This window comes from Martes martes (assembly GCF_963455335.1).
Source record: "Martes martes genome assembly, chromosome: 6".
Lineage (NCBI taxonomy): Eukaryota > Metazoa > Chordata > Mammalia > Carnivora > Mustelidae > Martes > Martes martes.
The window spans coordinates 70,981,198-71,008,461 of record NC_137893.1 but is presented as its reverse complement, the minus strand read 5'-3'; the positions used below and the strand labels follow the sequence as shown (position 1 = coordinate 71,008,461).

Below are 27,264 nucleotides of genomic sequence, written 5' to 3'. Positions count from 1 at the left end.
AGTAAAAATGGTCGATGACTCAAAAGCTATTTCCAGCTCTAAGAAAATATTGGGTCTTAAGGTCCCAGGTAAGATCTCCAAGCCAAGGAACCTGCAGTTCTTTCCGGGAACCTCTAAGGCTGTCCGGGTTGAGACCCATCCTTAATCTTCCCTGACCCCTTGCTCTTGCAGGCCTATTACGCGATATTCCTGAACAAGGGCCGTCTGGAAGTGCATCTCTCCACAGGGACACGAACAATGAGGAAAATTGTCATCAAACCCGAGCCGAGTCTGTTTCACGACGGGAGAGAACATTCCGTTCACGTGGAGAGAACGAAAGGGTAACAACAGCTCTAGACAACGTGTCCTGACTCACATCCACTCCCCTGCTCACGCGACTCTTTGGACCTTTGCATGTGTGGTCATACAGTGCATTGCAGAGCTGTTGAGCAACGTAATGTCATCTTCTTGACATTTCATACTTCCGGGAACCTCATTTAACTTGGCCCCTAGGAATTCTCTTCACGTTTTTATTCTGTGCAGTTCTCCACTCTCGCTTTGGAGAAACCGACTGCATCTTCTGAAGCTATAGATAAGAAAAATCCCTCCCTCCGCACCTCTCAAATATTCTCCTCTCAAATAAGGTATGCGCAGAGTGAAGCCCACAGAAGAGCTCAGCTGGAACTGGCCGCCTTTGGCAGCTGCTATTTCGTTCAGGTTCCAAAGCAGTTATGGCAGCTGCTTAGACACCTGTCATAGAGCCAGAGTGTGGCAGGCAGCTGCAGGACCTCCTGAGAGCCGCTAAGTGCATGCCTCATCCCTGCACCCTCCCCCCCCCAAGACCAAGGGGTGCTGGGGTCCCTGCAGAGTGGAACAGAGCCCCAGAGAAAGACGGGAACAGGCTGCTGTCCCACCTCCCCAGTGCACGGAGGCTGCCTCTCTGAGGGGCCAAGAAAGCACTTGCTTCCCAGCCAGCCCTGAGTCAAAAAATTGGCAGTAACTGCATTATAAACTGATCTCTCATTTCTCCAGAATTCTGGGGCACTTAATATTTCCTTTATTGGGAAAGTCGTCTGTATTTTCATCGAAATGTTGTATGGCAACTCAGGTAATTAATTTAGAAGGACAGTTAGAGAAAAGGAAAACAGAAGCCCAGAGACTTCAGCCCTCGAAGCCTTGAGCAAGCCATTTAATTAGACTGAAGACATAGAAAAGACCTGGAAATCAAATGTGAGAAACCTCAAGACACAGAGGATATTTTTAAAAAAAACAACAGTAGCAATAGTTCAGTGAACAGATGCTATTCTATATAGACCGATATTTTCTAATTATCCTCTTGTGTGTAGAACAGTTTAGATAAGTAATAAGAAGGTTTTATCTTCTAAGTAAATGATAAAGCTTTCCTTGCTCATTTTTTTTTTATTATAGAGAGCATTAGGTGGTGGGCTGAATTGATACTAAGCTTTCTTGCAGAATGTCTACTAAGTAAGATGTTTAGAAACCATGATTAAGAAAAATGAGGGGTGGATGTTTGGACAAACTAAGAACTTTTTCTAACCTAATAGCCAGATATTGTGGTCATGGTCTCTGAGGAGGAAAGCAGACTGAATTTTCTCATTTGAATCTTAGAGACCTCTCTAAACTATTGTTTTACGTGTCTCCCAGGCTAGATTTCAGGTTCTTTGCAAAACGTTAATCCTTCTCCTTGTCAGGAGGACTTTTAACATCTTTAAAATTTAGAGAATCTCGATAAACAAGTGCAGATTTGAGAAATATGGTTGACAAAAATAGTCATCCAGAATAAAGTTATTTTGTAGAGAAAGGATTCTGCCATTCCTCGCTGCATTACGATGTTGTGCTAAGGTGTCCTTTTAACAGGTGTCTCTTCAGGAAGGGCATTTTATTATGCCAACTTCACAGCTGTTGGCCATTAATCCAACCTTTATTTGATTAAGTTCAGTGCATAGTACATCCCTGAAAACTGGTCATTCGGTTAATTGACCATATAAACAAACAGTTTTGCCATTCGATGCTAATTAAAGGATAATGCATTGGACATATTAGTGGGTAGTCACTGAACTCTGTGGCAAAGCAAGAGCACATTTGCTACCATAATGTCTCATTCAAAACTCTGAGGTCAAAACACAATTATCACCCATCCTTTAAGCAAGTGCTTCAATTAACTGATTAACCAGAGATCGCTAACGACCCTAAGAACTTCACCTAGAAACATTTTTTAATGCTCCATGCCTATTCTATGGCACTCCCTGTGTCAAACACTAGACACTTTCTTTTAACACGTCCATCTGTGCTTGCCAGCTATCTACTCTTACCCTTTTGTATGACCTCAAAGATTGTATTATTTCACGTTGATTATGATACTCTTGTTAATTTGGAAATACTTGCTTTCTCCCAACACTATTCAGATCATAAATGTCAATTATCGCTTCTTTTCCTAAAGCCCTGGATAAGACTGTAATTTGAATACCACCTTATAAAATGATTGGATTTTTATCAAACGTAGAGGCAAAGTTTTCAAGATTGTTCTTGCCCTATTCTCTCTCCCTCTGCCTCTCTTTACCATCCCTCCCTCCCTCACCATCTCTCCTTTTCTACCCCTTCCTCTGCAAAAATCTCACTTAAGTCACTTTGATGTCTAATTCTGTGGTAATCCAGTGATCCCTGCTTTCTATAACTGTTTTGCCCTCTAACCCTTCTGACCCTTCTGACCCTGACTCCACCTAAGTGGCCAGTACAGGACAAAAGCATTAACCCCTACGAGTCTGGAGTAGATGCAGAGGCAAGTATTCCACTCTGTGAGAGCATTCTTCATACAGGTACAGAATTAGGCTGAAAGCCACAATGTTAGATCAAATATTTCAGGAATAATCTGGGATTTCCAGAATGGAGATCATGATTTGGACACTGCAACCCAAGTATTTCTTACCATCCAAAATATGTTCAGTCAAGATAAAATTACAAGGGTCCCTGGGTGGCTCAGTCGGTTAAGCATCTGAGTCTTGATTTCAGCTCAAGTCATATCTCAAGGTCATGAAATGGAGCCCCGTGTTGGACTCCATGCTCAGTGGGAAGTCTCTCTCTTTCCCTTTCTCTCTCGCTCTGCTCCTCCCCCTTACGCACACTCACACAAACTCATGTGCATGCTCTCTCTCTCAAATAAATCTTTTTTTAAAAAAAAATTGCAGACTTTGTTCTTCATGTCAATTACAAATGTCTGGGCACCTACTTCTCTTAATATCTTCTTGCACATATATAACCCAGTTGGTGGTCATTTGAAAACAAAAGATTAGACCAATATTTCAAACAAACAAGAAACAGAATATTAGTAATGAGATGTTTAATTATGAAACTCCGAGAATCAACTGTTGAAGTTGTAAGAAAATATAGCTAACTTGTCGTAATACTAATAGTAATGTTTCTTATAGTGCTTTTTGCATATAATAGGTCCTCAGTAAAGAGTTACAGAATGAATACTTAAAAAAGAGGAAATACACCAGAATCATAATGGACATATTACTAATGTTCCTCTTTACAAAAGAACTAAATGCATGATCTAGTTTGATGCTCCTAGAATGTAAAATATAAGCAGGATTTAGCTATAGTCTTCCAGCAATGCCTTTATTAAGTAATATAGCTTCAGTGCAATTCTTTAATGTTTTCCATTTTTATCCTCATTTTATGAATGAATAAAGTGAGATTGAACAAGATTAAATTACTGGCCCAGGTCACATGGCTAGTAAGCTTCTACACTAATACTTAATTCCAGTCTCTTCCTTCTGAAAGCTCATTCTCATTCTCTATCTCCAACCTGTGATCTAGTAAGGAAGGACCACTGTGATGGTCCTTGGGGCAGAACCTGATCGGAGAGTCTACATCAGAACCATGAGGGCCTCTGGCTCTCTAAAACCTAATCCAAGAGCAGAGATATGCTCTTCCTGAACATTCTTTAATAGTGGCTCAAATCCCTTATTAAAACTCTTAGGAACGTTGCTATGTCATGTTAGTAAGAAATTGCTTTTAGGAAAAGAAAAAAAAAAAAAAGGTGTGGGGGTTGCAGGGCTACTTCTCAGTGAGTCACACATGCCCAGAAGTGAGTATTTTTCTGAAAGTCTCATAAAACCACTCACATCCTTAGCAATAATGTTTGAACCTTCTGATTTTTGCCAACACACTCTTCCAGAGTCTGGTAAAAACCAATATGTCATTTCCTCCCATGTTTCCTTTGAAAATAAATCCAACCCGCTCGCTCTACAACTCTTGAACAATGACATTTTGAGCACCGATGACATCCTTCCTCCTCCTCCCCCTCACCCTCCCCCTCACCCTCCCCCTCCTCCCCCTCCCCCTCCCCCTCCCCCTCCCCCTCCCCCTCCCCCTCCTCCTCCTCCTCCTCCTCCTCCTCCTCCTCCTTCTTCTTCTTCTTCTTCTTCTTCTTCTTCTTCTTCTTCTTCTTCTTCTTTTTCATTCTTTTACATCTGAGCCATCTCAAAGTGGACCAGTTGCTCAGGGCCATTTCAGAACATCTTTGCCCTGGTTTACTATTTCTAGTTCCACATGTGGTTTTTGGTTTTTCTGAAATCAAGTGAGATGACATTTTAGGACTGAGTTTTCCATCTAAGCACTTTGGTTTTCTGCCCAGATATGTAGTAAGTTTTCAGTAATCCATTCGTGATCCTCAGGCTAGTGACTAATACTTACTAATAGCCTCATGCTCCTTGCGTGGGACTGAAATTCAAAACCTTCTTCTAGAACAAAAGAAAAAATGCCTTTGGTCATTTTCATCATCAGAACTCTTTGTCTGCCTTGATTCTTTGCCCCAGGATCCAAGGATTGTTGTGAATAAGTAGCATGAGATTCTCAATGACTAGTGTGTGACTTATCTCTCATAAGCAAATTGGGGAAATGAATGAAACACTCACTAAGGAACATCATTGCAGGAACAATTAGCATGATGCTCTTGCCTGCCTCTTCTGTTCCAAAAGCTAGCAACTGGGGCTGGATGCCTGGATGGCTCAGTTGATTAAGTGTTTGCCTTTAGCTGAAGTCTTGATTGCAGGGTCCTGGGATCTGCCCCATCTCAGTGTCCCCTCTCAGTGGGGAGTGTGCTTCTCCCTTTCCCTCTGCCCCTCCCCCACCCCTGCTTGTGTGCTCCTGCCATACTCTCCCTCTCTCTTAAAAAAAAAAAAAAAAAAAATGCTAGCAGCTATGTTTTTTATAAAATGCCCTGTAAGTGTTCGCTGTCGTGTCCTGCAATCCAAACTCTCGGGAGCAGAGTTTGTCCCCCAGCAAGGAGATAATAGCTAGCACAAACCAAGAAATAAAGAACCGAAGAGCATATGCCCCCCTGCTATGCTAAACCCACTGAGCCTTATCAGATTCCACATAACCACACTGTACGGAAATCTCAGCTCTACAGGCTTCTGTGTGGGGCCGCTGTCACCAACAGCACCAAAGGTGGGCGTTGCAGGCCCACCATCACCTTCTTACAGTCACCTCTCAGGAAGGTCTGACGAAGGAGGCAGAGGGACAAGATCCTGAGAAACAGTATCTTTAGCTTAGGGTAGAATTCCTAATTCTCAAAGGTTGGCTCCCTTAAAAGCTCCTGGAGGAAGGGGGGAGGGGTAGCAGGAAAGATTTGATTTTCCAAGGATACTGGAGTTATGTGCTTAATTCTGCTTATTTTCATTGTTTATCAGCATCTTTACGGTTCAAGTCGATGAAGACAGAAGACATATGCAAAACCTGACAGTAGAACAGGCAATCGAAGTTAAAAAGCTTTTCGTTGGGGGTGCTCCACCTGAGTTTCAGCCTCCCCCACTCAGGAATATTCCTTCTTTTGAAGGCTGTGTATGGAACCTTGTTATAAACTCTGTGTAAGTACATCCGTTGGCTACTATTTTTTTTTTTTTTTTAGCATGAGGATCAGTCTACACTCTATCTAAAACCAAGGCAAGGTGGGAAAACAATAAAGAACTTCTCATTAGATTTTAAAAGTTGCCCTGAGGGACGCGAGACAATGAAAAATAATAAAAAGTACTTAATTTTAATTCCATTCCACTAGCCCCATGGACTTTGCACAGCCTGTATCCTTCAAAAATGCGGACATTGGTCGTTGTGCCCACCAGAAGCCCCGTGAGGAGGAGGAGGGGGCCGTTCCCGCTGAAATAGTGACGCAGCCAGAGCCAGTTCCCACCCCTGCCTTCCCTATACCCACCCCCATTGTGGCACATGTAAGTGTTTATATTCTATTGCTTTCTAATTTTAACCTGTATTTTTAGTTGTTTTCAGAGAGAAGATAATTCAGGATAGCTGGTAAGCTCTACTTCTAGAATCAGAGGGAGGGTAACTGATCTACGAAAACCTGTCCTCCTTACATCTTTCTTGGATTACTTTTATTTGCATATTTGTTCTGCTTAAATTTTCTTCCTTATAAAATGGCATGTGTTTTCAGCTGAAAAGTTAGCATAGCACAGAAATGTCTACGGAATCAAAAACAAGATCCACATGTAATATCAACACACAGAGGCAGCCATATTGATTTTCAGTCCGTTTTATTCACATTTTAAATAGTAGATCTCATAGCATGTATATCATTTGGTATTCTGTTTTTTAAAACTGGTAATACATAATTAGACATCATACAAATGTGTGTGTCCGATTATGATGCTGACGGGCCATGTCCACAGACCCCAAGAGGGTCTCACAGGACCAGCCAAGAGGGTCCTTGGCTTCTCGCAGGACAGAAATCAAACATGAGCCAGCAGGCAGTGAGAGCAGAGGTTTTTGGAGATACAGAGAGAGCAGATATATTCAGAGCATCTGGGAGACTCAAAAAGGAAAGGAGTATGAGTCTCATTTGTTCGGGCCTGGGGGTTTTTTACTGAGAATTGTGGTTCATTGTACATGTTCTATCCTCTCAGGCATCCAGAAACTGGTTAGAACAAAGACAAAGGCCCAGGTGTTTCTCCTTGGAGCCAGCGGGCCCTGGCGTCAAGGTGTCTAGGCTGGTGATCTGCAATACAAAAATGATAGCTGTGTCTGGTCATTCCCACCTGGTCCTTCCTTAAATGTTGTCTGTTCTAAAGAAATGATTCGCTCTTTGTCCCTTACAAGGAAGGCACAGACTCTTTGCATCCTGAGGCACATGCAAAGTGGTTGGGGTCACAGTTCTTAGCAAGAAGAGAGGAGCAAAGGAGCAAAAAGGAGCAAAAAGCAGATTTTTATAGAGTCCTTCAGTTTCCCTAACTCAAGGACGTCTGTGTCTGTCTGAGTGTGTGTATATGTGACACACACAAAGAGATACACAGGTTATTCCGTTGGATGGGAGGTCATCATTTCATTGATGAGAGCTTGGGTCCCTGAGTAGACAGGCTGGTGGCAATGCCTGCACTCCAGTCTACCATGTGTATGAGTTGGGGGAAGCTACTTCGCCAGTCTGTTCCTCAGTTTCCTCATCTGTGCAGTATTAATAACATGTGAGTCTAAGAGTTAACATGAGGACTTAAAAATAATGTTGGTTAAATGCCTAGTATATAGAAAACATTTAATAAATGGCATAATTATGATCATAATGACTGCTTCTAAGCGCTTACTATGTGCCAGCCACCACCTAAACAATTGGCATTCAACATTATATGTAATTGTCATAATGGCTCTGGGAATGATACAACATCCCATCTTTAGTTGAGTTGATAAGAATTATCTGGCCTCAGTCACCCACCTACCGACACGGCCAGTAAATGGCAGGAGGATGGGAATCCTCATGGATTTTCATCCATTAGGTCCAACTATACAGACTGGCTTCTTATCACTGCACCACTCTGTCTTTACAATTTATTCTATTTTTTTCTAGAGCATTTAGAGTGCTTCTGGAAACCATATTCTGATAACTGCCTCCCTATACCAAACTTTCTTGTTTATGTTCTTAAAATAGATTCTTGGATGGATAATTATAAGACTAAATGATGAACATACCTAAGGTTCTTAAAACATATATCTGAATTGCTTTTTCCAACATTTCCATCAATTTACATTCCCATCACCACTATATCCAAGGGGGTGAATCTCTCTATATACTGAACGGCACATGCATCCTATGTATCATGCCAATGGGTAAGCAGAACATTCCGTCTTGAGCACAGATTTTGAAAACCCTTGAACATCTCATTTTCTTCCTTAGTTTCCATGATGGAACTGGTTGTTCTGTAGAGCAGTCTGTGCCTCATCACTAGAAATATTCTGAGCTTATGGCTTCTCTAGCATTTCTTCCAGGATTTGAAAATAGCGAAGTCCTTACACTTTCGGTGAGCACGGCATAACATAAAGACCTGTCAAATCCCTATGTTGTCCACCTGAAACTAACATGACATTGTATGTCAATGATAGTTCAATTAAGAAAGAAAAAAAATAGCAAAATATTTTCCCCCAGGGTAAATAGTCAATAATCTCAGCATTCTTCATGTGACCTAATTACTTTTTTTTTTTTTACATTTTTTTAAAGATTTTATTTATTTATTTGAGAGAGAGAGAGAGTGCAAGAGAGAGAGCACAAGCAGGGGGAGTGGCAGAGGGAGAAGGAGAAGCAGACTCCTTGCTGAGCAGGGAGCCCAGTGCGGGACTCAATCAGAGGACCCTGTGATCATGACCTGAGCTGAAGGCAGATACTTAACCAACTGAGCCATCCAGGAACCCAATATTTTATTTTACTTTTTAAAACATTTTATTTATTTGAGAAAGAGAGAGAGACAGAGAGAGCATGGGTGGGAGGGTAAGGGCAGAGGGAGAGGGAGAAGTAGACTCCCCCTTGAGCAGGGAGCCCAACATGGGGCTCAATCTTAGGATGCTGAGATCATAACCTGAGCTGAAGGCAGATGCTTAACTGACTGAGCCACCCAGGCACCCCCTCATGTGACCTGATTTCTAATTCCCATATGTGCACTGATCAATATTCTTAAGTCTGAAATATACCTTTCAAAATGCAGCACCTAGAATAGACTGTATTCTTCACAGTGCCCAGTTCAGGGGACAGCAGTACCTCTCGTTCCATTGGTCTGTCCTCATAATTTACACCTGAAAATACTTCAATGTTTTATTTTTTTTAAAGATTTTGTTTATTTATTTGACAGAGATCTCAAGTAGGCAGAGAGGGAAGCAGAGAGAGAGTGGGGGAAGCAGGCTCCCCGCTGAGCAGAGAGCCCGATGTGGGGCTCGATTCCAGGACCCTGAGATCATGACCTAAGCTGAAGGCAGAGGCTTAACCCACTGAGTCACCCAGGCACCCCTACTTCAATGTTTTAAACTGATGGATCCCGCTATTAGCTCATCATCAGGTCCCCTATTCAGTCAACCACAATCTTGGGGGCCTTTGAACCACTCGAACTTCTCTCGAGTCAGGTGTCTAAGCCAGCCCATCTTGACTTGGTCCAGTTAATTGGTGGAGAAGCCTGCGGATCCCCGGTGATCACCTTTCTTTTCTAAGGGCCCACACAAACTTTGTTTTATAGGGAGTCTCAAGCATATCTATCTCTCCATGGTTTCTCGAGATCACATCTTCTCCCTTTTTCTGAAAATAAAGATACTTTCCCATCTGGGACTGGAGATTTTAACTCATTTAAGTTTTCCTGTAACCTTCTGTTCTAATTCCAATTTCCATTTTCTCTCAGCAGTGTATGTTTTAACTTCTCCAAAACAGAGCATGCACTTAGACAAGACAAAAGCAAAAGAGAAATGGAGTGACAGTCCTGAGGGCTCATGTACAAAGACTCAGAGAACATCAGGGCTAGGAGAGAATTGAAGATTCTGACTCTTAATTTACACATGGGAAAACAAAGCCCTGGAACATACCTCATGGGCTGTGATCACACACATTTTTGATAGTTGGCACTAAAACCCAGGTATCTAAATTCCAACAGCTACCTCCCCTTCTCTTGCACATTATAGTTATTTACGCTACGTGGTCATAATTACATTTCTTAGAATTTCCATCCCTATTGAGTTACGTTTTTACAGTTTCAGATCCTGGAACTATACATATCTTTTAATTTGATTTCTTTCTCTTATTTTAGTTCTTTGTGTGGAGAGAAGTGTCTGCTTTTTAAAGGTGACTAAAAGTTAGAAGTTTGACAATTTATAACAAATAATCTTTTAAGAGCCTCCTAAATGAAAAAATGAATATGATGTCATCATTGCTAGCAAGGGAGAGATGGAGAAGCAGATCTGAGAAATCAGACATTAATGTAAATGACAGAGTAAGCAAGTATGTGTGGAGGTCAGTCAGGAAAAGTGTGGAGTGTGGGCTACAAACTCACCCCACTAGCTTTCAAGATTGAAAATTGGAAACATGGCAGGGTGTCCCATTAAACTCCATTCAAACAAAATGATTAGTGGTACCTAGAAGTGTAAAAACAGGTCTATAAGATGCAAATTTTAATATGTCATCACACTCTTGTACATAAAATCCTTCCATTGAAACAGTACAAAATGGTGATGACATACGACATTACGTGACATGGAGAAAACAGGATATAAAACCATACACAATGCATAATCACATCTACATCAATAGCTCGAAAAACGCATTAAAAAACCCTTGCAAGAAATATATCAGATGCTAACAGCAGATGGAGTATGGACTAGAGATGATTCTCATCATCTAAAAAAAATTCTTACATGTATTTTGTTTTCATAACTTTTTTAAAAAGATAAATGGAAAGGCTTTCAACCTTTATTCCTCTGCAGCATCCCATTGGATGGATAGCTGATTTCCCCTCTGAGCAAGTGCAATGTGGCAGATGGCCCCCCTCAACCCCTCCAAGTTGGGGACCACTAAGGACACATACTGAGCCTTTACTCCAGTGATCTGAGAACTGGGCCTGCCGGTCTGCCCTGCCATAACCCACCTACTTTTACTCAGTGGACTCTGGCAGGTTACCTGTCCTCTCTAAATGTAAGATGACCCATTGAAAAATAAGGAGGATGCTGTCTACCTGCAAGGATTATCGTGAGGGAATAAATGATACAAAGCACTCAGCACATTGCATGGCTCACAGTAACACCCCATCATTCTTCTGGGGGAATAGTTAGCCTGTCACACTTTTAGTGGGAGAGCAAATGCCAGGAAAAAAAGAGAGTGAGGATTCCATGTTTCAGCCATTTCAGACTCCAGTAGGATATGGCTATTATAGCTCAAGTGTCACATCATTTTCTATTCTCACCATCTTCTTCCTTTTTTTTTAAGATTATATTTATTTATTTGATAGGCAGAGATCACAAGTAGGCAGAGAGGCAGGCAGAGAGAGAGAGAGAGAGAGGAGGAAGCAGGCTCCCCGTGGAGCAGAGGGCCTGATATGGGGCTCAATCCCAGGACCCTGGGATCATGACCTGAGCGAAGGCAGAGGCTTTAACCCCCTGAGCCACCCAGATGCCCATTCTTCCCTTTTTAAAATCAGAATTTAGACTGTAAGAATGTAGTTAAGAACTCAAGCTTCCAAGTTAATCCCTGACATAGGAACTATCCTCTCTTTGTTCTAGCAGAGCAGACAGGAACCATCCCCTATTCTCAGTTCCTTTCTTTTTCTCCTTTACACCATCACATCCCTCCCTGCCAACGTCTTACACCATGAGCACGGCATTCGCTAGACCCCAGCGCCCTTTCAGAGTTCCCTGAGAAAGCCCCGCCCTGTGAAATGGACCATGTCAGTCTCATCATAATACATGCCAGAACATCATTCATCAGATGGCGTTGTATGTACATTATCTCATTTGATAGTGTGGTAGCCCGTCTTCCCTTTATGCTTTTCTCTTCTTCCTTGGCCCATTTAGAGCTGCATTAAATATGCCTACATATTGTATTTGTGGAGATTTCTCAGGGAGGATGGTGGGTGGGGTTAGAGAGGACTGTAGACGTCTACGATCACCATCTGCAGGTGTATATGGTGTTTAGACCAAGTCTTTAGAGCCAGCATGGCCCATGTGGATTTGTATATGGTGAACTGGCTCTATTTTCTTACTTGAAGCTCATTGGAAAGTTGAATTTTGAACCTGGAAATCTGAAATGTGAACACTAAATATAGCCATGAAGAGTCGCTGTGCTGTGAAGGGCTTTGGAGAGTTGGGGGAAAGAAGCAGCCGAGAAGGAAAGAATAGACCAAAGGAAAACTATTTCTCTAACGGCTTTAATACTACACCTTTAAAAGCTAAGCACAGTCCCTGCCAAAGGATGATTCAGTTGGATACTGATACGTATTTAAAGGGAAAACCCCTATTTTCCATACCACAAGAAATCTCTCTTTGGGTGTTCGTGTGTAAATATTACTGCAAATGCCCAATATTTACCAAAAGAGCTCCCGTGCCGGGTGGTAACATAATTCACTTTCTCAATAAACAGCTTGAGCAGGGATTTTATATTTCAGAACATTAAAGTCAGTGCTGTAAAAAGTGTCTTCCACTTAGTATTCATCCATAAAAAGGAGCATCACAAAGAAACCTCCAACATCTCAGATGTGATTTTAGCCCACATTTGTTAGAGAGATTACTGACTCGTGAAAGAAGAAAATGATGCAGTTTTTATGATCATTCATCACTCGTTGCTTTCAAGAACAAAGATGCCAGTTTTGATAAATGCAATTTAAATCCCTGTCCTCACCAATCTGAACTCAAGGAACGCTTGCCTACCAGTCACAGGCTACCCTGAAGCCAGTAACTCATGTCCAAGTGTCAGCCAACGAACAGCAGTTGGAAATGACCACTGCTGTATTCTGACCTGAGATGGAGTAACTGTGAGGTGAAAAAGTTTTCACTGTTAGTCATCTGTGGCGTTATCCATTTGCCGACCGACGCGTGGATTCCCTCTCCCACTCTGCCGCTGCTCTGATCAGCCTGCGCACTGCCACCATCAGACTCCGCCTCCATCCCCCCCCCCCCCCTCCCGCCGCCAGTCCCATCTGCTCACAACTTGTCCCGGGACAAGCAAGCACACCCTGTCCTCCAGATCCCATTTTTCCCCTTATCCACTAGCAGTACTTCAAAGAGTCGCCACAAGGTGGCAAGATTGTAACGTCTTGAGATTGATGAGCCTGTGATTTTTTTATTATTATTATTATTGTTGTTTTAATACATTTCAAAGATAAGTGTTTCCAAAATAATACAGGTAAAGTATCACCTCCATAAAGATGATGCCTTCCCTCAAGCTCACATTAGCTTGGAGGAGGAATTTGTCTTGCAACCGTCATTCTTTTTAAAATCTTCCTTGGAAGGGCACCTGCTTGGCTCAGTTGGTTAAGCATCAGATTCTTGATTTTTGGCTCAGGTGGTGATCTTGGGGTGGTGAGATTGAGGCACGCCCCCCCACCCACCCACAGACTCTTGCTTACCAGAGAGTCTGCTTGTCCCTCTCCCACCCCATGCTTGCACTCTCTTAAATAAATATATAAAATCTTTTTAAAAATTTAAAAATTAAAAATTTTCCTTGGAATTACCTCATTAGAAGACCCACCCCTCTTCTTGGGGCGCCTGGGTGGCTCAGTGGGTTAAAGCCTCTGCCTTCGGCTCAGGTCATGATCTCAGGGTCCTGGGATGGACCCCTGCGTCGGGCGCTCTGCTCAGCAGGGAGCCTGCTTCCTCCTCTCTCTCTGCCTGCCTCTCTGCCTACTTGTGATCTCTGTCTGTCAAATAAAAAAATAAAATCTTTTAAAAAAAAGAGAGAGAGAAGAAGAAGACCCTCTTCTCATATCCCTCTTCCTTAGCTTGGATTTTGCTAGGAAGCAGATTGAAAAAATAAGATCACCTTATTCGTGTGCAAAGCATGGGGCACTTTCTGTTCCATCTTACAAATGCCCTTTAAGATATTAGAGGGGAGAAAAAGATGTTTGAGCAGCGGGAGGAGCAGCTGGACCTTGTGAGGGGCACTAGGGAGTAGGGGGGAACGTAGTCCCAGGCAAACCACAGGGGTCTGTGTCCCAAGTCAGGCCTGGTTTCAGACTCACCCTGAGGAAAGTGAGGCAGAGCAGGCAAGATCCTGTCCTTTTTGCCTTTAACCAAGTGAGAGGAGAGGGCTACACCTGCATCAAAAGCATGACCAGAAAAGAGGCTGGGAAATTGTCTTCCCATTTAAATCTAAAAATGCATACAGACAAAATTCTCTCCTAGCATTTCTCAGTCCTCTTCCAACTGCCTATTTTATGAAGGAAGATGATAGATGATTTATTCAAGACACATCCATAATATTCATCCTATTGCAAATTTATAGACAACCTCAATTTGGGTGTCCATAACATACAATGGACTTAACATATGGGATTTAAACTTTGAGGTTACTGAGTAGAGTGACCTGTTTGTTACCACTCTCTTCTACAACATTGGACGGTCTGAAGACACTGTTTTATTAGCCACCACTTCTACCTGCTGCTCAAGGTCTAATTGTTACAAAAATGAGGCTGGGGCCCCTAGGGGAGGTAGTCTTCTTCCTCGATTTCCAGTGGCCATGTCATGTAGTGCTTCTTAAAGAACCTTCACAAAGTCCCTGTCTTTTCCTCATCAAAGATTTTCCTAAAATTACTTAAGTAGGGTCTTCAGCATCTAGAAGATCTGACAGGATGTGACAGAAAACTGCTAATCGGCTCAGGATCCATGTTGGAAATCTCTGTCCAGTCCACCAGCAAGCAAGCTTCTCGTGGCATTGGGGCCTCAGTGTCCAAAATACATAAAGACCAAAGTTCTCCATGACCTACAGCTACTGCCAATAAAATACCTAATCTCCATAATTCCACTTGGATCATTAAAAATTCTATTAGAAAAGTTATATTAATATTTGTATGTAGTAACGAGACAGGTGACCACAACGATTAACAATAACAACCTGCTGGTGGCTTTCTTTTCGACCACACGTCATGGTTCCCTAATTCATCAGCATCCGCTGACCTTTCCGATTTCCCAGATTTCAGAGCTGACAGGTTAGAGATGTTTTAGCCAAATTTTGCCCCTGAGGGACTCACAGCAGGGAGGATTCTCTTAGAGATTTCAGAGGAGGACTGCAGGCCACTAATGTGGGTGCCAGGAAATAGGGGGAGAGGCTGATAAATGGTCCCAATTCTATTAATGACATCATTGCCAGCTGAGACATTAAGCTACCAAAGCCTTTCCATTTGGGCTCTTTACAGGCAGTGTAATAAGAAAGGGGCCACATGTTGATTCCAAGAGAGGCCATTCAGCTGTGTGAATAAATAGCATTTTCCTGCTCTACCCACTGGGTTTTTGCATATCCGTGTGAATTTCTGCCACAGTCTGCTCTTTATAACTGACCATCTCCTGGGGAAGCAAGAAGGGAAATACTTCCATGAAGACCAATTTTATAGCATTTCAAACACTTAAAGCCTTTTACCTGCTGTGGCAGAGTGCTCTGTTTGACGAAGCTCCAGAGAAAAGAGAGCAAGGCCTTTCCTCATCAAGTAAGAATGTCCTGTACACTGATGATTCATCTCATCTTCTATTTGAGAAGAACATTCTGCATCAAAAGCCTGCCTTGGGCAGTTTGGGAACCTCTGCTGAGTCAGCGCTCACTGGGGCACCGGCCCATTCTGAGCTATTAAGTGCAGATCTTAAAAACAGATGTGTTGTTTGAGAGTATGCAGGTTATTTATTTTCTCGTGTACGGCGTGTTCTCAAAGCCTGCAGAAGCAGCCTGTACTTCAAGTGCTTTTGTGAAAACAGAGAACAGAGGAAGGAATTACAACTTCAGTCATTTGAGGAGCCTTGATTATCTATTGAGCTAAGGGTTATGCTGGCCAAAGACGGTCCAGCCAACCAGGACTGGCTATGTCATTTGCAGGGCCGGGAGCAAAATGAAAATACAGGGCCCCTTTTTCAAAAAAGTATTAAGAAACTCAAGATGGTGACAGCAGAACATTAAACCAAGTAAGCCAGTCCTGTGCTGAGCTCTCCTTCCCAAGAACCCCAGGAAGTGGATCTTTGAACAGTGACAGTTGAAATGGTATATGGTGGGTTACATTAAAAATGTACTGGGTTGCCTAGCAACTGGCTCAGGGCCCGAACGGCCTGACTTGCAAGTTTAGATACACCATCTTGAAAGTCTAAATTCATGGAAGCCTTCTAGTAGACTGATAATTTTCGAGAAAAAGTAATACAGTGGGAGACAGAAATGGGGAGGTCCAGAAGGAACACATTTTTCTACTCTTCTAATTTGGTGGCTAGTTTGTCATTTTCCCCGTCCCATCTTCGAAGAGTATAACTCTTCGTAAGTAAAGTAAACCTGAAAAAGAAATTCCAGTTTTTTTCAGAAACATCAACAGTTTTTTTTTTCCTTAGAGGGTAATGAAAACATGAATTGATCCATAAATATTTGGGGGCACATTGATTTGGCAAGTCAAGGGTGCAGTATAAGAAGACGGATTCCCACTCACTGAACATTTCACAGGAAGTGCCTACTGTGTAGTAAAGTACCGAGATATGTAAGAGACCAGTTTTCCTCTTAAGGAGCTTCAGTAAGATTACACAAGAACATTAAGCGAAAATAGAAGAAACAATTAGATAAAAGGATTAAATTTTTAAAGAGCGGAGTCCATAATCTCCTCTTTCTCTCCTGGGTAATTTTGCAGGGTCCTTGTGCAACAGAATCAGAACCAGCTCTTTTGATAGGGAGCAAGCAGTTTGGGCTTTCGAGAAACAGCCACATTGCAATTGCCTTTGATGACACCAAAGTTAAAAATCGGTATGTATTCTTCTGAGATATTGGAAAAGAACTGATAAACACAAGTACTGAGTATATGCACGGATTCAAGTTTTATTCATTAACACGGTAAGCCTTTTAATTCACAGAGTACAGTAGAGAGTCCAATTCTATTGGCCTGAGCCTGAGGAGCTCAGTTTTGGAAATCAGCAGGAAAAGTGGATTTGGCAATCACCTGGAAAGTCCTCCTCTCAGAGAACGTTTTACTGGCCTTTATGAAAATTTACCCACGGAGGCAACTTAATCTCAGAATAAGAATGCTTTTGTTTCTCTGTTTCATTTTGCACGCTTTCATTTCCCAGCCTCACAATCGAGTTTGAAGTGCGAACTGAAGCTGAATCCGGCTTGCTTTTTTACATGGCTCGGATCAATCACGCGGATTTTGCTACCGTTCAGCTGAGAAATGGATTGCCCTATTTCAGTTATGACTTGGGAAGTGGGGACACCAACACCATGATCCCCACCAGAATCAACGACGGTCAGTGGCACAAGGTAATAATAGCCCCTGGGAGGTCGGCAGTGTCCCCTGAGGGGGAAGCTGGGTGGCAGCCTTTGGCATTGCCCTGGTGCAGATACAGTTTTGCCAGTGCCGATCCTGACTCTGATGTTACTCTTATGTGGCTGAGGCTAAAAATAAAGCCGGTGCCACAGACAACTGCCCAACCTTGGGAAGTATAATCGGACCTAGGTAGGTTTATGTTCGATCACTGACGGGCTTCATCGTGGTACCACAAGATGCCATTATTGCCATACAGCTGTGGTTCCCAAACATCTGTCCATACCCCCCCCCACTCCTCCCCCAGGGCCAGGTCGTTGAAGACATTTTTGCTACTCTCAGTGGGAAATGGGGGACGATGGAGCATGTTAATCTTAAAGCTCTATGTCTTCCATGTAAAGGAGTAATATTTATTCTGAGATTACATTTTCTTCCTTTTGAGGTGCTAAAATGGCCTCTCTTTTATGAAATAATACTTGACAAACTTAAAAGCTGGTAAACAAAAATGGGCCCTAACACTTGTGTTCCCCTCCCCCATCATACCCCATACTGGTCTGTGAAAACCAAGAGTCTGAAAATCTGCTGGATCAGGTTTAAAGGGCTCTAGGGCTGCATTTCCACCGATAGCCATTTGGAACAACTTTTGAAACATTGGCCTTACACCCAGAAACTGGTACTATTATGGGCACAGAAGGCTCATCTGCCAGCTTACTGTCCTCTTTGGCATGACTGCAAATAGATAATATACTGCCTGATTAAAATGAAAACTCAGAATTTCTTTCTGCACCTGTGATCGCCTATTCAGTAAAACTTCCCTCGGCAGACCAATAAAATGTTTAATTTTGAGAGTTTGATATTATTAGGTGGTGGATTTTATATCTTAACATACTGTGCCTTGGCATATCCTATAGAAAGGCAGAGAACCTGAAAAAATACAATAAAAATGCAAAGCCAATCAACCTGTTATCTTGGAAATAAGAAACAGAATCTTCCTATTTGCCTGGGAACTTAGAAGTGGCAAATACAGATCTTCATGAAGGAGCTCTCATTAAGGCTCATTCTGCTCTCTGGCTAATAGAATAAACATGACACTTGAAAAACTGACATATTGTTGGTCCACAATGCGTGTGGGATTAAGAAAGGAGGGATTTATTTTTGAAGATTTGTTTTTTTAACAATTGCTTCCCAAACCAGAATAGGTAAGTGTAAAATGAGGTCTTAATTATTCTAATCCTGATGTAGATTCATTTTAAACCATTGTTGTACTCCAGCATTAGACTGGGTCACGCGTTCCTTTCCCTAAACTCAGATTCAAGTTTTTTTTTTACACCCAAGTCAGTCTTGACACCCCCGATTTTGCCCTGCCCCCAAAGAGAATTTACCTCACTACTGAAATGTCAGCATCAGGGAGCTGGCCGTCTTCCTCCCTCCCTTTGTACTGATGGAGGCTGCTGTGGAAATGGCTGTGCAGCCTTGATGTGTTCCTTCCATTCTGAGGGAGAAGTGCCTATTAGGCAGAGGGATGTAGCAGGTCTGAAATGGTACGGGGCGGGGGGTGGGGGGAGAGACCAGGCTTCACTCAAACGAATGCATGTTTAAAACCAGACATGATTTTTGCAACCCACTTAATTCAAGACAGGGCTCCCAATCGGCAAGGCTCCTGGCGACACGCATGCCTCCTGATACATGGGCTCCCTTGGCAACCTCTCAAAAAGTCTTTCATCTAAAACTCACCCAGCATGATTTTGTACCCTTTTGGAGATGGTAGTCATGGAAAAGACAGAGTGTGGAATACTCTGTAAAAATTGGTTTAATTTCACTTATGGGTTTCACACATATTAGGCACTTAGTAAATTCTTTCATTTTTTTTCCCTGACAAAGATCCAAAAAGTTCCTACATTTACACTCTGCGTAATGGAAATTTATCCATGATTGGCTTTAAGGACTCCTCTTCTTTTTGTAGATTAAGATCGTGAGAATTAAGCAAGAAGGAATTATTTATGTGGATGATGCCTCCAACAGAACCATCAGCCCCAAGAAAGCGGATATCCTGGATGTTGTGGGAATGCTGTATGTTGGTGGGCTACCCATCAATTACACTACCCGAAGAATTGGTCCAGTAAGGGTCTAATTTATTTATTGTGTGTGTGTGGATTAAATAACTACCTGAGTCATGTATGTATGTTCAATTATTAGATCATATTGGCCCCTGACCACTTAGAGGTGAATAGGAAATCATTTTTTCTGAGAAGTGACAGGTTTTCTAGACGGACTTGACGAGGAGAGGTAATATCACCAAAGAGTGTGGACCCTGCAGCCAGACTCCCTAGGTTTGAACACCTACTTAATTATTAACTAGCTGTGTGGCCTGCAGCAAGTTATTTAATCTTCCTTTGACACAGTTCCCTCTTTTGTAAACTAGGATAATAGTACCAAACAAACAAGGTTACTCTAAAGATTAAATGAGGTAATATACTGAAAGTGTTTGGGAGAGGACTGAGCATATAGAAATACTGGAAAACAAGGAAGATAATGTTGATGGTATTGTTTCAGAACTAGAGATTTCACAAATATTGAGAGATGCGGTACTTAAACTACATTTGTCCAGTATTGCACTGCAGTGTTTAAAGTACAGTACAGGATTCAAAATTTAAAGTTCTCACTTTATAAACCAGTGTTCACAAAATGTTATGTTTTATCGGACTATGTGTCCTGGTTTCCTTTGGAGAGCATGATTTTAAGAAATATAGGGGAATCAGTGTTTTGGGAGAATATATTAAAAAGAAATGTATTATATTTCTATACTCAGATCATGTGATAATGCAGCAGTATTCTTCATCAAAGACCTCTGCTCATCATAGTTGTAATTCTCAGCCTTTGGCTCCCCTTGTGGGTGATCAGGAGTATGTTCCTTTCTTACTTTTTGGATATGCTACCCAGGCCTATCAAAGTAAGAGTCTCTGGAGAGTGGCAAGAGTGATTATCATGTGTCCCTAAAACCAGATGAAATAGAGTGGAGCATAGTATGATTGCATTATTTTTATGGCCCCTAAACTCTAAATGCTTCATGCAAACTTACAAGTTCTAAGTGCATGTGCTTTTTCTTAGAAAAGAGTTCACTGCTTTCATTAGATTTTCCTAAGGAAGAAGCACTAAGCCGAACTTACTGCTCCTTCCCAAATGGAATTGGAAATTAGATTATGACAAAATGTATATTTAGTAAGGTTACTAAACTATTAATAGAAACATAAGGGGCTAATTAAAATTTTATTTAATCGTATAGTTGACGCACAATGTTATATTAGTTTCAGGTACACATGTATTCCGACAAGTTTATGCATTATGCTATGCTCACAACAAGTATAGAACCATCTGGCACTATACAAGGCTATTGTGATATCATTGACTATATTCCCTATGCCATACTTTTTATTCCCATGACTTCTTCATTCCATTCCTAGAAGTCTATACTTTCCACTCTTCTTCACCCATTTTGCCCATCCTCCAACCTCCACCCCCCTGGCAACCATCAATTTGTTCTCTGTTATTATGAGTCTGTTTCTGCTTTTTGTTTGTGCATTCATTTATTTGTTTTGGGTTCTTTTTTTTTTTTTTAGATCTTACATATAAGTGAAATCATATGATATTTGTTTTCTCTACTTTATTTCTTTTACATAATACCCATGTTGTCACAAATGGCAAGATCTCATTCTTTTTTATGGCTCAGTAATATTCCATTATATTTAAATACCATCTTCTTCATTCATCTATAATAGATACTTAGTTTGCTTTCCTGTCTTGGCAATTGTAAATAATTCTGCAATAAACATAGGGGAACATGTATCTTTTTAAATTAGTGTTTTTGTTTTCTTTGGGTAAATACCCAGTAGTGGAATTACTGGATCATATGGTAGTTCTTTTTTTAATTTTTTTGAGGAACCTCCATACTGTTCTCCACAGTGGCTCTATCAACTTACATTTCTGTTAGTAGTGTAAAAGGGTTCCCTTTTCTCTACATCATTGCAGAAACTTGTTATTTCTTGTCTTTTTGATTCTAGCCTCTCTGAGAGTGTGAGAGGATATCTCATTGTGGTTTTGATTTATATTTCTCTAATGATTAATGATGTTCAGCATCTTTTCATGTGTGTGCTTGCCATCTGTATGTCTTCTTTGGAAGACTATCTACCCATATCCTCTGCCCATTTTTAATTGGATTATTCTTGGTGTTGAGTTGCATAAATTCTTGATACATTTTGGATATAAACCCCTTATTGGCTATATCATTTACAAGTATCTTCACCCATTCAATAGATTGCCTTGTCATTTTCTTGATGGTTTCCTTTGCTGTGCAAAAAGCTTTTTATTTTGGTGTAGTCCTAATAGTTTATTTTTGTTTTTGTTTCCCTTGCTTAAGGAAACATATCTAGAAAGATACTGCAGTGGCTGATGTCAGAGAAATTACTGCCTGTGCTTTCATCTAGGAGTTATATGGTTTCAGGTCTCACATTGAGGTCTTTAATCTATTTGAAATATATTCATGTGTATGGTGTTAAGTGGTCCAGTTTCATTCTTTTACGTGTTGCTGTCCAGCTTTCCCAGCAACCTTTTTTAAGAGGCAGTCTTTTCCCCATTGTATATTCTTGTTTGTTTTAGATTAAATGACCATATAAGTGTGGGATTATTTCTGGAATCTCTGTTCTTTTCCATTGATCTACATGTCTACTTTTGTGCCAGTGTCATACTGTTTTGATTACTAAAATTTTGTAGTATCCTTGAAATCTAGAAGTGGTACCTACAGCTTTGTTCTTCCTTCTTAAGAATGCTTTGGCTATTTGGAGTCTTTTGTGGTCCCAAACAGTAAGTTTTTAGTACTATTTGTCCTACTTTTGTGAAAAGTGACAGGGATTGCCTTGAATCTGTATATGCTTTAACAGTATTTATTTAATGGTGTTAATTATTCAATCCATGAACATGAATTATCTTTCCATTTGTTTGTGCCATTTTTAGTTTCTTTTATCAGTGCATTACAGTTTTTAGAGTACAGGTCTTTTACCTCCTCAGTTAAGTTTATTCCTAGATATTTTATTCTTTTTATTGCAATTGTAAATGGAATTATTTTCTAAATTCTCTGCTACTTTTTTTATTAACATATAGAAATGCAATCAATCTCTGGGTATTAATTTTGTATCCTGTAATTTTGCTGTATTCATTTCTTCTAATAACTTTTTTGGCTGAGTCTTTAAGGTATTGTGTTTTGTTTTGTTTTTTGTATGGTATGTGATTTGCAAGTAATGACAGTTTAACAGTTTAACTTCTTCCTTACCAATTTGGACACCTTTTATTTCTTGTCTGATTGCAGTGGCTAGGATACTCAGTACTATGTCGAATAAAAGTGTCAAGAATGGACATCCTGGTCTTGATCCTGGTCTTAGAGAAAAGCTCTCAGTTTTTCACCCTTGTGTATAGTATTAGTTCTGGGTTTTTCATATATGACCTTTATTATGTTGAGGTATGTTCCCTCCTAAGCCACCTTGTTAAGAGTTTTTATTAACAGTTGTTGAATATTATCAAATGTTTTTTCTGCATCTATTGAGAGGATTAAATGATTTTTATTCTCCATTGTGTTAAAGGTAGTATATGTTGGTTTTTGAATGTTGAACCATTCTTGCATCCCCAGAATAAGTCCTACTTGATTGTATTTTTAATATGCCATTAAATGTGGTTTGTTAATATTTTGTTGAGGATTTTTTGCTTTTATGTTCATCAGAGATAATTGGCCTATAGTTCTCCTTTTTTCTGTGGCATCTTTGTCTGGTTTAGGTATCATGGTAATGCTGGCCTCATAGAATGTATTGGAAAACTTTCCTTCCCCTTCTACTTTTTAGAATAGTTTGAGGGGAATTATATATTAATTATATATCTTCTGTATATTAACTCTTCTTTAAATGTTTGGTAGAATTCACCTGCGAAGCCACCTGGTCTAAGACTTTGTTGGTAGTTTTTGATTACACATTCAATTTTGTTACTAGCAGTTGGTCTCTCCAGATTGTCTGTTTCTTCTTAATTCAGTTTTGGAAGATTGTATATTTCTCAGAATTTGCCCATTTCTCTAAATTGTCCAATGTGTTTGCATATAACTTTTCATAGTAGTCTCTTATAATCCTTTGTATTTCTGTGGTATCAATTGTTCTTTTTCATTTCTGATTTTATTTGGGTACTCTTTTTTTCTTGGTGAGTCCAGCTAAAGGTTTATCAGTTTTGTTTACCTTTTCAGAGAACCAGCTCTTGGTTTCAATGATTTTTTCTTAAGATTTTATTTTTTTATTTGACAGAGAGAGAGAGCACAAGCAGGGGGAGCAGCAGGCAGAGGGAGGGGGAGAAGTAGACTCCCTACTGAGTAAGGAGCCTGATGGAGGGCTTTATCCCAGGACCCTGGGATCATGACCTGAGCCGAAGGCAGACACTTAACCAACTGAGACACCCAGGCACCCCATGATCTTTTCTACTGTTTTGTCTCTTTCATTTATTCCTGCTCAGATCTTTATCATTTCCTTTCTTCTCTTCACTTTTGTTCTTATTTGTTCTTTATCTAGATATTTTATACATAAGGTTAGATTTTTTACTTGAGATTTTTTTTTCATGAGGTAGGCCTATCAATTTCTATAGATTTCCCTCTTAGAACTGATTTTGCTGTGTCCATTGTATTTTCATCTTCATTTTCATTTTTAATACCTTCAGTGACCTGATGGTTGTTTAGTTGCAAGCTGTTTAGTGTTCACGTATTTTTTTTTCAATTTTCTCTTGTGACTTCTTTCTAGCTTTATACCATGTGACCAGAAAAGATGCAAATGATGTCAGTCTCTTCAGTCATGTTTTGTTGCCTAACATGTGATCTATCCTAGAGAATATTTCATTTGCTCTTAAAGAGAGTGTGTATTCTGTTGTTTTGAGACGGAATGTTCTGTATATATTTGTTATGTTCCTCTGATCTAGTGTGTCCTTCAAAGACACTCTTTCCCTATTTTCATCCTGGATGATGTATTTGTTGATATAAGTGGGGTATGAAAATCTCCTGCTATTATTGTATTGCTGTCAATTCTCCTTTTATGTCTGTTAATATCTGCTTTATGTACTTAGATGCTATGATATTGGGTGAATAGATATTTACAATTGTTATATCCTTTCGCTGGGTTGATCCCTTGTCATTGTGTGATTTCCTTCTTTGTCTCCTGTTAGTCTTTGTTTTAAAGTCGATTTTGTCTAATTATAGATACCCCTGCCCTGGCTTTTTTTTTCCTCCTCTATTGGCACCGTATAGCTCTTTCCATCTCTTCACTTTCGGTCTGTAAGTGTCTCTAGGTCTGAAGTGAGTGTCTTGTATGTAACAGATAAATGGGTCTTGCTTTTTTACTCATTTTACCACTCTCTGTTTTTTGATTGGAGCATTTAGGTCATTTATATTTAACATAATTATTATTAAGTATGTACTTAATGCCATTTTGTTAATTGCTTTCTCATTGTTTCCATAGTTCTCTATTTCTTTCTTCTATTGCACTCTTTGTGATTGACGACTCTTTGTAGTGTCATGGCTGGCTTTCTCTTTATATTTTTGTGTGTCTATTATATGTTTGGGGTTTGTGGTTACCGTGAGGTTCACATATAATATTCAAGTACATAGCAGTCTCTATTGATCACCATTTAAAGTAAAACACATTCTAAAGGAACATATTTACTCCCTCCTCCACATTTTATGTCTATGCTGTCATATTTTACCTGTTTTTATTCATAGTTTTCTTACATCTAATTATGCCCTTACCATTTAAAGAAGTCCATTTAATGTTTCTTACAAGGCCACTTCAGTGATGATGAACTCCTTTTTCTCTCCTTCAATTCTGAATGATAATCTTGCTGGATAGAGTATTATTATTAGTTATAAGTTTTATTTTTCTTTCCACACTTTGAATATATCATGGCACTTCCTTCTAGCTTGCAAAATTTCTACTAAAAAATCAGCAGATGGACTCATGGGATTTTTCTAGTACATAATTTTACTTCTCTCTTGCTCCTCTTAAAAATTCTCTCTTTATCTTTAATCTCTGGCATTTTAATTATTGTTTAGAACTATCTGTGTTTCTAGAACCTGGAAGTCTATTTCCTTTCCTTGGTTAAGGAAGCTTTCTGCCACCCCTATAATGCGAATGTTTATTTGCTTAATGTTGTCCAAGAGATCCCTTAATCTATCCTATTTTTTAAAAATTCTTTTTCCTTTTTGCTGTTAGCTTAGGTGTTTTCCATTACCATCTTCCAAATTACTGATCTGTTCTTCTGCCTCTGTTTATCTCTGTTTATATCTGTTATTCCCTCTACTGTATTTTTCATTTCAGTTATTATATTCTTCAAAACTGATTTGGTCCTTTTTTACATTTTCTATCTCTGTTGACGTTTTCACTGAGTTCTTCCACTCTTCTCTCCAGTCTAGTGAGTATCTTTACAATCATTAGGTAAAACTCTTCATTAGGCATATTGCTTATCTCTGTTTCATGTAGTTCTTTTTCTGAAGTTTTGTCTTGTTCTTTTGTTTGGAACATATTTCTCTGTTTCCCCATTTTGCTTGACTTTGTGTTTCAGAACAGCTACTTTTCCTAAATTGTAAGGAATGGTCTTATGTATTGTCATCCCCTGTGCAGACTGTGTGTTCCTGGTGACTCTTGCTGGCTGGCAAGGGCTGGGGTGTCACAAAGCACTCTGTGCTGGAGCTGAACTGGGTACGTGCTGGGGTGGTCCTGAGGTTCTATGCACAGAGGGTATTCTGATAGGACAACTGAAGCTGAAGTATGTATGATCTGGGGGTTCCCAGGGCTCTCCATGCAGAGGACACCCTGGCAAGACTGCTGAAGTAGGTATAAGCTGGGGGCCTTTCTGCAGAGGGGGCCCTCCTGGGGTGGCTAGAGCTGAAGTTGGATGCAGGTTGGAGAGTCCTGGGTTGCTCCCCAATGGGGGGGCGTCCCCTGGTGGGACAGCTGGAACTGAGTCAAGCATGGCCTGGAGGTTCCTGGGGCACTCAGTGCAGGGAGCACCCTGGTGGTGCTCAGTAAGGCATCAGTCAGAAGATCTTGTGCCGGGGTTGCCTTAGCATGCCATCTGGAGCTGAGGTAGTGCAGGCCTGGAGTGTTCCAGTATGCTTTGTTCCTGTGTAATCTTGGTGTGACAGCTGGAGCTAGAGGGAGCACTGACCAGTGGTGTCCCAGTGTGTACCACACTGGGGTCACCTTGGTGGGACAGCTGGAGCTGGTGCAATCTATGGGCCTGGGCTTCATGGAGACAATAGGCCAGCAAGGTCTCCTGCTGTGCTCCATGCTATCAATGTGGAAGGGGAACAGGAGCACAGGGATGGCTCAGTTGTTAAGTGTCCGCCTTCAGGGTGCTGGGATCGAGCCCCACATCAAACTCCCTGCTCAGTGGGAAGCCTGCTTCTCCCTTTCCCTCTGCATCTCACTCTGTCAAATAAGTAGATAAAGACTTTAAAAAAAAAAAAAAAAAAGGGTAGAGGGGAACATAAATCATGGCTCTCACTAGACCAGACCACTGACCCAGAGAGTTCCAGCAGCTCCCCAGCCATGCAGGGTTCTGGAGCTGAACCTTTTAGGTACCTGTTGCTCTTTTTCTGTAGAGGAATCTGTTCTCAGTCCCTCAGCACTATCCCTCATCACTGCTATTCATAGTGTTGGGGGTGGATGTTCCCCTCATTGCTATGTCTCTTGCCATTCTCTTTACCTTTCGTTGTGCTATGCGGTCAGCCTTCGATTATTCTATGGGAAGAATTGCTTCATAAGCAGTTATAGATTTAGTGGGTCCATGGAAGTGAGTTCAGGATCTTCCTACATCACACCATCTTGGACCAGATCCAGCATAAGAGACTAATTAAAAGTTATGATACTCACATGGAGCACATAGTTCTGCAAACCAGAGGTCCCATTAGAGACACAGTGTACACTATTTAGAATATCAGAACCATCTAGACACAGGC

At 40.8% G+C, this 27,264-nt stretch overlaps 1 protein-coding gene across 1 annotated transcript in view; it reads left to right on the top strand.

The window, feature by feature from the left end:
• Positions 1-27,264, top strand: part of LAMA2 (laminin subunit alpha 2) — a gene marked incomplete at its 5' end in the record, with an annotated part of 635,124 nt that overhangs the window by 593,740 nt on the left and 14,120 nt on the right. The window contains 6 exons of the mRNA XM_080805462.1: positions 172-320; positions 5,697-5,873; positions 6,062-6,230; positions 16,611-16,723; positions 17,044-17,233; positions 19,201-19,356. Of these exons, the coding sequence (XP_080661588.1) occupies positions 172-320; positions 5,697-5,873; positions 6,062-6,230; positions 16,611-16,723; positions 17,044-17,233; positions 19,201-19,356 (954 nt within the window). The remainder of the gene's footprint in view (positions 1-171; positions 321-5,696; positions 5,874-6,061; positions 6,231-16,610; positions 16,724-17,043; positions 17,234-19,200; positions 19,357-27,264) is intronic.